Source organism: Geotrypetes seraphini, chromosome 7, assembly GCF_902459505.1.
Source record: "Geotrypetes seraphini chromosome 7, aGeoSer1.1, whole genome shotgun sequence".
Classification (NCBI taxonomy): Eukaryota; Metazoa; Chordata; class Amphibia; order Gymnophiona; family Dermophiidae; genus Geotrypetes; species Geotrypetes seraphini.
In genome coordinates, this window is record NC_047090.1 from 75,950,708 (window position 1) to 75,963,837 (window position 13,130).

At 43.9% G+C, this 13,130-nt stretch overlaps 1 protein-coding gene across 1 annotated transcript in view; it reads left to right on the plus strand.

Moving 5' to 3' along the window:
* Nucleotides 1-12,589, plus strand: part of FGFR1OP2 (FGFR1 oncogene partner 2) — a 51,099-nt gene extending 38,510 nt beyond the window's left edge. Inside the window, exons 5-6 of the mRNA XM_033951173.1 lie at nt 5,304-5,417; nt 11,533-12,589. Coding sequence (XP_033807064.1) covers nt 5,304-5,417; nt 11,533-11,670 — 252 coding nt within the window. The 3' untranslated portion in view covers nt 11,671-12,589. The remainder of the gene's footprint in view (nt 1-5,303; nt 5,418-11,532) is intronic.
* Nucleotides 12,590-13,130: the final 541 nt, after the last annotated feature.

A 13,130-nucleotide genomic window follows, 5' to 3' on the forward strand; every position in this document is an offset into this window, starting at 1 on the left:
AGCTTTCCTTGCTCCTGCCACTCCCTCGCTGGACTGCTGTCCTCTCTTCTGGCAGAGCGGCGCACAAGGCAGGCGTGAGCTTTTCGCGTTCCTTTCTGGTCACGCGCCGCTCCCTGAATGGCTGCCATCAGTTCTGCCGGAAGAGAGGACAGCTGTCCATCGTACCCAGCAAGTCCGCTCACGCGGCAGCCCTTAAGTCAAAGACCAGTGCCCTATTTGAGTCTAGCCTTACCTGTGTATTCTCTGGTCCAGCAGGAACTTATCTAACTTTGTCTTGAATCCCTGGAGGGTGTTTTCCCCTATAACAGCCTCCGGAAGAGCGTTCCAGTTTTGTACCACTTTCTGGGTGAAGAAGAACTTCCTTACATTTGTACATTTGCAGGGAGATTAGAGGAAGGGAAGGGGAGAGATAGGAATGAGATGGGAAGGGGGGTCAGCAGAGAAATTGAGAGGGACAAATATGCTAGATCTGGTGTAGGAGAGATAAAAATGAAGAGAGCAGTGAAGCTGGAGTGAATTGTGTAAAAAGGAGAGAGGGGCATAGGCTGGATGGAAAGGGGAGAGGGGCATAGAAAGAAGACAAATACCATATGGAAGGGGGAGAGGTCAGACAGTAGATGGAAGGGGCAGATGCTGGATTGAAGAGACAGAGAGGGCAGATGCTGGAAGGAAGAGAGTGAAAAGTAGATGAAAGCAGAAACCAGAGACAACAAAAGGTAGAAACAAATAATTTTATTTCTATTTTGTGATTAGAATATATCAGATTTGAAATATATATCCTGCTAGAGACATAACTGGGGACTGCAGTATTCTGTTAGCATGATATTTCTATGAACTTGGCTTGTTCAGTTTTCTTGATAGTAGAGGGGATATATGTGAAGGGGAGGGAAGACAGGGGTTTTGTTGGTCCGTGCTCTGTATATTTGTATTTATAAAATCACAATTGTTCAGAATATTGTTTCTTTTTATACTTTAATAAAATACGTTCAATATAAAATCATAATTGCGGCTTGTGCAGATGTGATCAGATGGTTTGCGGGGACCGAGCTCGCGGAGATGGAGAATAAATGGGGTTTTTAAATTTTAGTCCTATTAGTTTGCCGGTCCACAAAATAATTTTTTTTATTTCTGCCGGTCCACGGGTGTAAAAAGGTTGAAGAACACTTCTCTAGACCCTTTCGAGTAGTACAATGTCTTTTTTATGTACGGCGACCAGTGTTGGACACAGTATTCCAGATGGGGGGCGTACCATTGCCTGGTACAGCGGCATGATAACCTTGTCAGATCTGTTTGTGATCCCCTTCTTAATCATTCCTAGCATTCTGTTTGCCCTTTTTGCCACCGCCGCACATTGCGCAGACAGTTTCATTGACTTGTCTACAAATACTCCCAAGTCTTACCTACGGGCTCTCTCTGAGTATAGCACTGGACATCCTGTATTCGTGCATATGATTTTTGTTACCGACATGCATCACCCTGCACGCTTCAGGGCAGAATCCCGAGCAGTTCCACCTGAGGAGAGTTGTAGGGCAGCTATATGGTCCACTCCTCTATACTTTCACAAAGGTTTTACAGAGTAGATGTAAAGGCACAAATGGATGCCACTTTTGGGTCCTTGGTGCTAGCAGCAGGCTCATCTGCCCTGTCCTAGACTCAGGGGACAGCTTTGGTATGTCCCACTGGTCAAGACTCCAGTTACTTTTGAACTGGAAAGGAAGATTAGGTTCTTACCTTGATAATCTTCGTTGCCTTGGTCGTCTTTGTCTTCAACTTCGTCATCTTGGTCGTCTTTTTCTTTGATTTGGTCATCTTTGGTATCTTCTTATCTACTACTACTACTACTACTATTTATCATGTATATAGCGCTGAAAGGCATACGCAGCACTGTACATTTTGACATTTAATAGATGGTCCCTGCTAAGAAGAGCTTACAATCTAACTTGGACATGACATATAGGGTTAAGGATGCAGAATCCAAGGTGGGAGGAGTTAGAAGTTGAAAGCAGTCTTGAAGAGGTAGGCTTTTAACTGGGCCTTAGACATTCAAACTACTATAAAACGTTGTTATAGTCGGGCATCTTCATCATCCTCTAGACCTGGTCAGCCTTCCCATGCAAAACAATAAAAGACACAAAAGCCTCAGTCATTCACAACAGATCAATGGGTGCTCCAAATCACCAAGCGAGTCTCTCTTCAACTCCCTCCAGAAATCCTTTCTTCTTCAGGAACTCTCAGCCCTTCTCCAGCGAAATTCAATTGTACTTTTTCCAATGCAGGAGAGGGGTCAGGGACTCCCAAGTATTTCCTGATACCAAAAAAAGACCAAATTTTTCTGAAGGAGACATTTTGCAGAGTGTCTATGAGAACCCTTCTACGCCTGCTAGAAAAGGAGACTGGCTTTGCTCTCTAGATCTCAAAGAAGCCAACACTTGCATATCCATCTTACCTGCTCACAGGAAGTATCTCCACTTCCACATAGGTCCTCAGCACTGAAATGAACGGGGTCCGTTTCTTGGTCCCGAAACCGCCCTGCACACACCCTGTCGCCTTTTCAGATATTGGAGGCAGTCCCCTTAGGAAGGAAGGATTTTCAGACAGTGTCCTAAGGAATTGCCTGTTTATTATTAGTCTTACATCCAGTTTTATACCTTTTTACATGGGTCAGTGATATTAGCAGATGACGTGAGTACAAACCATATCTGGTGACAGGATACATAAACTTCAAAGAAGTAATCTACACAAGAAAGGGGGGTAGGGTGGGTAATTCCTGTACAAGGTCTTGCTCCGCAGACTAGCCTCTGCTCCTCATATCTTCATGAAATGGGTTGTAATAGTTGTGGCAACCTTTCTCTCATGGAGGTTTCATGTATTTCCCTACTTAGATGATTAGTACATCAAGGCTTCATCATAGCAAGCAGTACAGCATATCAAAACCTCAACAATTCCTTGAGCTTCTAGAGTTTGCCATTAACTACCAAAAGTCACATCCAAGTCTCAAACCTTGGAGTTCATAGCACTCTTGAACACCATTCAAGTTCAGGCGTTTCTACCTTAGCAGAAAGTTGGACAATCTCATTCACTTGTGTCAAAAATCTCCATCCTCAAGTGTGCTTCTGCACACCAGATGTTACGCCTGCTTGATCTTATAGCATTGACGGTTTATTGCATGCCTTCTCTTCAGAATGCCACAGTGGACCTTATCAACACAATGGTGTGGAGGCAGTCGAGATTTGTAATTGGGCCACTTCTCATACGATACTTCTCAGGGTGGGTTACTTGGTGGGGAAGCAGAATGTGTTGGTAGACAAGCTGAGCAGACTTCTTCAACCTCATGCATGGTTATCTCAGCATGAAAGACTTAACATCCTCTATTCTCTTGATGGAGAGCACCGGACATAGAGTAGATCTCTTTGCTTCCTCTCAGCAAATTTTCACAATCCTGTTCCAGGCTCTTTGCCCCCCCCCAATCGCATTGTGTTGGATGCCTTTCTACTTCACTGGGGGGGGGGGCAAGGTTCTCTACGCATTTTCACCAATCTCTCTTATTGGGAAAACTCTACTAAAACTTTGCCAAAATCAGGGCACCATGAGCCTCATAGCACCTCTTTGACCACACTAGATTTGGTTTTCACTTCTCTTAAAGCTCTTGATTAGGAAACTGTGGAAACTGCAATCATTTTCAACATTACTAACTCAGAACGAAGGGCCCCTATTTCATCCCAACCCCTGATCTTTCTATCACAGAACAGGTAAATACTTTCTGCCTCTCAGCTGCAGTATTTGCTGTCATTGAAGCGTCTAGGAAACCTTCCACTCAGCGCAGTTATCACTTCAAGTTGATATGCTTCTTTTCCGGGTGTGCATTACATTATCTGGAGCCTATCTCATGTCCACTTCCATCCATCTATCCATCCTCGACTTCCTGTTATACTTTTCTACTTCTGATTTAAAAACTAATTCAGTTAGAGTTCATCTCGGTACTATCGGTGCATTTCATTCCTGCCCAGACAACAAACAATTTCTGTACATTCCTTAGTAGCCCGTTTCATGAAAGACCTATTCCACACAAAAACCATCTATCAAGCCTCCTCCTGTTGCTTGTGATCTTAACGTGATTCTCTCTGCTCATATGAAATCTCCCTTTGAGCCGCTTATATCTTCATCTCTCAAACTGTTCACTTTGGAAGTTGTTTTCCTTGTAATTCTCATATCTGCATGCCAGATGAATGAACTTCAAGCCCTTGGATCCTCCCTACACAAGATTCTATCACAACAGGTTAGCCTTTTGAATACATCCAAAATTCCTCCCTAAAGTAGTTTCAGAATTCTACCTCAACCAATCCATCCTTTTGCCTGTTTTTCTTTCCAAAACCACATTCTCATCCTGGAGAAGCAGCCCTTCACACCTTAGACTGCAAACTACCTGGACCACTCTAAGTCATATAGAGGGTCCTCTCAGCTATTTGTCGCCATTGATCTTAATTGGCTAGGAGTTGCTGTATCCAAAAGAACCATCTCCACTTGGCTAGCAAGACTGTATCTCCTTTGTGTATATTTAGGCTGGGTTGATACTATAAGGCCATGTTAACAGCCCACAATGTATAGGCTAAGGCTGCCTTGGTCATTTATTTTTGCTCTACATCTATTGAAGACATCTGCAAAGCAACTACTTGGTCCTCAATCCATACATTTACTTCCCACTACTGTTCAGAACACAACTCCAGAAGAGACAGTCGGTTTAGAAAAGCAGTTCTGTAAAATCTATTCTCTAGTTAAATCTAACTTTCCCTTCAACCCTATAGGATTTCCTGTATATTCAATATATAACCTCCTCTTCCAGAGACATGATACTGGCAGGTTGGGAGTCCCATGTGTGAGCATATTATCCCTCTTGTCGTCGGAGAAAGCAAATATACTTATCTGTAGCAGGTGTTATCTGAGGATTGCAGGCATATATTCTCACAACCCGCCCACCTCCTGTAGCTGGCTGCTTAGCTTTCTTATTTAACTGATGGTCCCGTGAGCCATTGTCAGGCACTGGAACACGCACAGTATGGGCACTGCTTAAAGATTTTAAGTGACAGTTGTTCTGTAGATGTCGCCCACATATGAGAATATATGCCTGCTGTCCTTGGAGAACACCTGCTAGGTATCTTTGCTTTACAGGTTATAAGAGCACCTTAACTGATTTTAATGATTTGTACCAAAAGTGGGTTTGAAAGAAAGGATAAGTACTGGACATGCTTTGTCCCTTGTAAGTAATTACATCTGTAAGTTGCTAATTTAAATTTCTTTTTGCTTAGGAACTACAGGTCCATGTTGACAAAATCAGTGAAATGACAGCAGTCATAAGAAGAGCCATTGAAATTGATGAGCAACGAGGTTCCAAAGAGCAGGAGCGTATAATTCAGCTTGAAGTAAGTATGGAATTATGCTCCATAGAAGGAGGCAGAGCTTGCTTTAGGGTACACTGTGTAGGGCAGTTGCCCAGAATGCCAATGAGAGCCCAGGCAGGTGCAACCCAGGAGCATGTCTTAGCCTTCATCCAACCCAACTCAATCCCTCTAGAACAGGGGTAAGCAGTTCCAGTCCTTCAGAGCCACAAGCAGATCAGGTTTTCAGGATATTCACAATAAATATGCATGAGATGGATTTACATCTCAAGGAGGCAGTGTATGCAAATCCATCTCATACATATTCATTGTGGATATCCTGAAAACCTAACCTGCCTGTGGCTCTCGAGGACCGAAATAGCCTACCCCTGCTCTAGAAGATGGTGCACACGAACCAGGAATGCCACCGAGTGTCCTGGATGACCATCCTGCATGCCTTGTGTTGTGGAAGGGGAAGGGATATCATCTGTAATCTAACCCAGGGTGCCACTTTCTCCAGAGCCAGGTCTGAAAAGCGAAGAAGGTGTTTATTATATTACTAGTCTTTAAGCCCGTTGCATTAACGGGTGCTAGAGTAGATGTCTGTCTGTCTGGGTATTTTTTTTCTTTGTCTCTCTCTCCTTGCACGCTGCCTGTCTGTCATTTTTTCTGTCTGTGAATCTCCCTGTGTCCTTAGTGCCCTCAGTGCCTCCTTCCTATGTCCTTAGTGCCCCTTCCTATGTCCATAGTGCCCCCACTGCCTCTTTCTATGTCCCAGTGTCTCCTTCCCCCCTCCAATGCCAGCCTGCCTGCCTCCCATCCCCTTCCATTGAAACCCCCCCCCCAATGCCAGCCTGCCTGCCTCCCATCCCCCTGACGGGGGGAGTCACTGCGTGTTAGTGGTGTGCCTAAGGTCGGGGGGGGAAGGGGGAGTTGCGGCGTGTTAGTGGTGTGCCTAGGGTCGGCGCAGGGTGGGGTTTAAAAACATGCTACTCAGGGGGATGGAAGGCAAGCAGGCAGACTGGCATTTGAGGGTGGGGTAGGGGGGTTTCAGTGGAAGGGGGATGGGAGGCAGGCAGGCTGGCATCGGAGGAGGGTGGGGGGTTCAATGGAAGGCAGGATGGCATCGGGGGGTGGTTTCCATGGAAACATGCTGCTTAGGGGGATGGGAGGCAGGCAGGCGAACTGGCATTGGGGGTGGGGTGGGGGGGTTTCAGTGGAAGGGGGATGGGAGGCAGGCAGGCTGGCATCGGAGGGGGTGGGGGGGTCAATGGAAAGCAGGATGGCATCGGGGGGTGGTTTCCATGGAAACATGCTGCTCAGGGGGATGGAAGGCAGGCAAGCTGGCATGGGGGGGTTTCACTGGAAGGGGTTGGGAGGCAGGCAGGCTGGCATCGGAGGGGGGGTAGGGGGGTTCAATGGAAGGAAGGATGGCATTGGGGGTGGTTTCCATGGAAACATGCTGCTCAGGGGGATGGAAGGCAGGCAGGCTGGCATAGGGGGGTTTCAATGGAAGGGGGATGGGAGGCAGGCAGGGAGGCTGGCATCGGAGGAGGGTGGGGGGTTCATGGAAACATGCTGCGGGCAAGCAGGCAGACTGGCATCGGGGGGTTCAATGGAAGGGGATGCAGGCAACGGAGGGGGTGGGGGGTTTCAATGGAAGGCAGGCAGGCTGGCATCGGGGGGATGGGGTGGTTTCCATGGAAAAATGCTGCTCAGGGGGATGGGAGGCAGGCTGGCATCGGGGTGGGTTCAATGGAAGAGGAATGGGAGGCAGGCAGGCTGGCATCGGAGGGGGGGTGGGGGGTTTCAATGACAAGAAGGCAGGCTGCCATCGGAGGGGGGGTGGGGGGTTTCATTGGCAGGTAGGCATCGGGGGGGGTGGGGGAGTTTCCATGGAAACATGCTGCTTGGGATGGGAGGCAGGCAGGCTGGCATCGGGTGGGGGGGTTTTCAATGGAAGGGGGATGGGAGGCAGGCAGGCAGGCTGGTATCGGAGGGGGGATGAGGGGAGGAAGGAGGTACTGGGGGCACTATGGACATAGGAAGGGGCACTATGGACATAGGAAGGGGCACTATGGACATAGGAAGGGGCACTAAGGACATAGGAAGGATGTGTCCTTAATGCACTGTGTCCCTGTGTCCTTAATGCACTGAGGGCATTAAGGACACAGGGAGATTCACAGACAGAAAAAAAGACAGACAGGCAGCATGCAAGGAGAGAGAGAGAGTCAAAGAAAAAAAATACCCAGACAGACATCTACTCTAGCACCCGTTAATGTATAGAGCTAGCAAGAACATTTAGTGAAAGTTTTATTAGTAGTATGCACACTTTTGTAAGTATAAGCATTTGCCTGGAACATTTACTAGGGTTTCAAAAAATGCACTGCCTTGCTTGCCAGGAAGGGGGAAGTCGACAGAAATTGCCTGGCGCTTTGTTCTGCAAAGGCTTATTGTTCTGAGACTTTATCACACTTTCTGTAACATCTTATCTTTTTCCCTAGTCAGTGCCTGTCCATGTTGGTTCTTGTGTGGGTAGCAGTAGAAGTTAAAATTTATAGATTATGCATCCGTACAATTCTGAATGTATACAGCAGAAAAAAATTAAGGATACTGCAAGGGCATGTCCTCGGACACACTGGTATGTCACTAAAAATTTGATACACAAACCAAGTCCATGCTTTCCTTAACAACTATATTTGCCTGCAGGCTGAGGAAAGCAGAGAGCTAAGAAGTTGTGTATTTGAAATCCCTATAATCTGCCCCTTTTTTTGTGTCTCTGGTACCCCCCAATTTTTGAGAACCACTACCCTACGAGGAACATTCCTGACATTATTTCTATGGCAGATCAAATCATTCTCTTACTAAAAAAAAATGTTTTTCTAAGATATGGTAGATAAGAACCATACGACCATCTTTGGATTCTTCTAGTTTTCTGATTATATCTCAAGCTATCTTAATACTTCATTTAGATTACTGTAATTCTTTGTATGAAGGTGTTGCTCTGAAAGTCCAAAGAAAACTGCACTTGCAGCAGAATACGGCAGTGAGGTTAATTTGTGAGGCAAAGTTTAAACGAGTCTCCCCTCTTTTGAGAGACCTTCATTTGTTGTCAATTCAGTTTAGAGTAACATTTATTTTTATTTTATTTATTTATTTAAAAAATTTCTATACCATTTAAATCCTAAATGGTTTACATAATGTTACATACATAATTCTATAAAACAAATAAAATAAGACAAGCATAAATAAATAATCCTCAGAGAATCAGCAGTGAAAGGATGAAAACCAGAAAAGGCTTATACAAAGAATCATGAAAAAATTTTCAAAACTCAGCAGTTATGAGAGATCAATATCTAGAAAAAGGCATTTACAATAACTGCTTGCCATTTTTCCTTCCGTGTCCTATAAATTTCCACCAAGCACTGTTCCTGGTGTAATAGGACCATCTCTGGGGCTGACATTCCTAATGTATCCAGTGTTCAGGGTTAGACCATAACCATCTAAACTGTGTCCTTTGCATATGCAAAAAAAAACGCTTAGAAATTCAGAAAAGCTCAAAAAGAGATCATTAACGTCAGCATTGGTAGATCTTTGGCGTCTGCACTGGCATCTGAAGCATCGATCCCTATGGTTTCTAGACCATTATCAGACACTGGGAGGAGCAGAGTATCAAGTGGATCGTCACCTGCTTCGGTGCCAGCTGCTGTGTGTGTGAGGGGGCCCCTAGACCAGTCAGCAACAGACTCGACACCAGGGAGATGTGTGAATTCAACGCCAGGACTGAAGAACATTGATGCTTTGCATCGGGCAAAGGCCAAGCAGCACAAGCATCGGTCCCCCTCGACACAGTGCTGGGAGCTTTGGGGCATCAAAGTGCCGTGTCAGAAGCTGCAGTATCCCACTTGAAGTCGACCTCCTTTGAAGAGATTTGCAAGACTGCAATGTGGTCTTCAGGCCACACTTTCAAATCCCACTACTACCTTGAGCAGAGCACCTGACATGACAGCCAGTTTGGTCAGACAGTCCTGCAGAATTTGTTTGGGGTCTAGAATCCAACCCAACCTTCCTGTGCCCATTTTATTCTGTTCCAGGTTGCACCTTCACAACAATGTATATATGTTTTCATCTTTTTATCTTGGATTCACCGTTGTGAGTACTTATTGTCTCACGTGATCTGAATCCTACAGAACCTAGGTTTGATAGTGAATTTCTGAAAGAGCCATCTGACTCCATCACAGTCTCTGGAATACCTGGGTGTCTTATTCAACACGGCATAAGGCCGTGTGTATCTTCCAGAGACACACAGACAGAAGCTTTGTGCTCGGATAACAAGCTTGCTATCGAAGCCAGCTCCGTCTGTGTGGCACTACCTCCAAGAGCTGGGTTTCATGGCAGCCACAATAGACATGGTTCCCTGGGCAAAAGCTCATGTGTCCTCTCCAAAATGCATTATCTCCAAAATCAACGTGGAGAAGTGTAAAGTGATGCATGTAGGTAACAAAAATCTCATGTATGAATACAGGATGTCCGGGGCAGTACTTGGAGAGACCTCCCAGGAAAGAGACTTGGGAGTTATGATCGAAGAAGCTGTCCATGCAATGTGCGGCAGTGGTGAAAAGGGCGAACAGAATGCTAGAAGTGATAAAGGGATCACGAATAGATCGGAGAAGGTTATCATGTTGCTGTACCGGGCCATGGTGCGCCCTCACCTGGAGTACTGCATCCATCACTGGTTGCCATACATGAAGAAGGACACAGTACTACTCAGAAGGATCCAGAGAAGAGTGACTAAAATGGTTAAGGGGCTGGAGGAGTTGCTGTACAGTGAGAGATTGGAGAAACTGGGCCTCTTCTCCCTTGAAAAGAGGAGACTGAGGGGACATGATCGAAACATTCAAGATAATGAAGGGAATAGACTTAGTAGATAAAGACAGGTTGTTCACCCTCTCCAAGGTAGAGAGAACAAGAGGGCACTCTCTAAAATTAAAAGGGGACAGATTCCGAACAAACGTAAGGAAGTTCTTCTTCACCCAGAGAGTGGTAGAAAATTGGAATGCTCTTCCGGAGTCTGTCATAGGGGAAAACACCCTCCAGGGATTCAAGACAAAATTAGACAAGTTCCTGCTGAACCAGAACGTATGCAGGTAGGGCTAGTCGCAGGGCGCTGATCTTTGACCAGAGGGCTGCCACGTGAGCGGACTGCTGGGCACGATGGAGCACTGGTCTGACCCAGCAACGGCAATTCTTATGTTCTTATGTTCACTCCACTGTTTTCTCTCCTCCATTGAGAAAAATAATCATTTAACCCTGCCCTCTGTTTTCTATCCGATAACCAAGTCCTAATCCACAACTGAACTTTGCCACCTATGCCATGACACTTTTTAATTTTCTCAGGAGCCTCTCGTGAGGAGCTTTTATCAAAAGCTTTCTGAAAATCTAGATACACTATATCAACCAGCTCACCTTTATTCACACCTTCAAAGAAGTCAAGCAAATTTGTGAGGCAAGATCTCCCTTGGCTGAACCCATGTTCACTCCATCTCATTAAATCATGTTTTTCTATGTGTACCACAATTTTATTTTTTATAATTGTTTCCACCATTTTGCCTGGCACTGAAGTGAGGCTTGCCGGTCTGTAATTTCCCGGTAGACTTTTCTATAGGGGTATTATTTGAGATCCATAAAGGTTTGTTTGCCATGTTTGTTTTAATTGTTCAGTGGCAGCGTTTACCATGTCCATTATGTTTTCAGAACAGAATTGTTCTTTGGTTAGTTTCCCCATATCCCTCCTTCACAAGTGTTTCTAGAGGGGGCTATCGCCTGCTTTGGAACAAACTGAAGGGGGCAGCAGCGCCCTCTGTTGAAGTAGGAGGGATTCAAAAGCTGGAGTGGATTCCTTCTGTACGGTTCCCGAGCACTGGGATATTACCCGCTCGTCCAGAATGACATACCTATCTACTAGAAAAGATATTAGCAAGGTAAAAACCTAATCTCTTTATTATCAAGAATGCATGGAAATTTGTCAATATGTTGTATTTGAATGGATCCCCCCATGCATTTTAGCATAACCAGCTTATGTGAGCTCTGTTGAAACTGCATGTTTTTTTCTCCACATATAGCATTCTTAAATGTTGCTTTTTAAAAAATTTTCTTGTAGCAGGAGAACAAAGGCTTACGAGAAATCCTACAAATAACCAGAGAATCATTCTTGAATCTCAAGAAAGAAGATGCCCTTGAGAATACATCACTGTCTGCCTTAGTAACCAGCAATGATCTGAGGCTGCGGAAGAGCTGAAGAGAGAGAGCAGGGACCTTCATTTATATTACTTTATGCTTATCTACCTGGCCAGGATAATGGGCCTTTATTCTGAAGCAGCGATTGCAACTGAGGGCACAGGCAAACTTCTACCATCACAAGTTGCAAGACTCTCTTAATTTAATTCTTTTGGTACTCTGTGAAGCACATTGAAAAAACTGACATTTCAGATGAATAACATATTCTTTCTAGTCATGGGGATGACAATAGAAATTGTTGGCATGTATAAGGCCTGTTATTTGCTAGTCTATATTGTCAGAATAACAACAGTTTTGAAAGCTATCTAGGTGTCTTGATCTTTGAATTGGAAAATTGCCCTGAACAGAAAGGTCACTTAAAAAGAAAGTGTCCCAAAAGAGATTTTTGGAAGAGCAGAGGGGGAAAATGCATGTCTATATATAATTTTGAAATATACATGCATATTTCCTAGTGCATAGGGGGCCACAGATATAGTAAGCACATGGTACACCTCTAGCTAATACTTAAGGCAACACTCTTGGTACTTAGCTCCAAGGCTCACATGTATAAAAAAAATAACTGTATATCTTGCATCTAAACTACTTGGTAAAAATTGCCAGAATCTAGCTATTAGAATCCTGTGCTGTGGAGAAGCTGAAAGGCTATGTTCAAGATATTATACAGTTTGTCTCACATTGAGAATTCAATATTATACAGTGGTGCAGTCAATACTGTTATGAAAAAAGTAACAACATAGATAACCACGTACTGTACATGTTTTATTCATATTTAGAATATTATTTTAATACAATGAGAGTCTTTAGTAAAATCCTATTTTTTCAGTCACTTTAGTATATAAGTTTTTATCATTTGTTGTTGTAGTTTATTATCTTTAAGGTGTATCTGAATCAGAAATAAATGTTATATTGTTTACTTGGTATTTTGGTAAAAAAAAGTCTTTTGCCTTCAAGTGAGTATTATGATTATAAAAAATAAATAAAACTGTTTTTCATTTCTCCTATTCTCTACAAGCCCTATAAAGTTGCCCATCTCATCTGGAATTTCAAAATATGCAACACCTATAACTAACCAGTCAAATACACATTTTTGTGTTTACCTGACCATTAAGTTCTCTGATCCATACATTTTTTTTTCATCCAATCCCTATTAACAAAGTGCTTGAATTTATGCCTTTATTACAGTGTTACATATCAGTTGTTACATCAAATTTGTTTGCTGGGAAGATCTGAATATAGCGAGAATACAGTTTGAGGTGCTTTTTCAGTTATGTTGAAGTTCTGAGAGGTGGCATATGTGCTTGTGGAAGATTTAAGTTAAAAAAAAAATGATTATTTGATCAGAATTGAAAGCTTACTGGCTAAGGATTTAAGTACATAATCCTGGTAGTCTTAACATTATACAGTAATAAACATTTGTTTGAAAACAAAGTTAATTGTATTGTTAAAAAATATTAATCACCA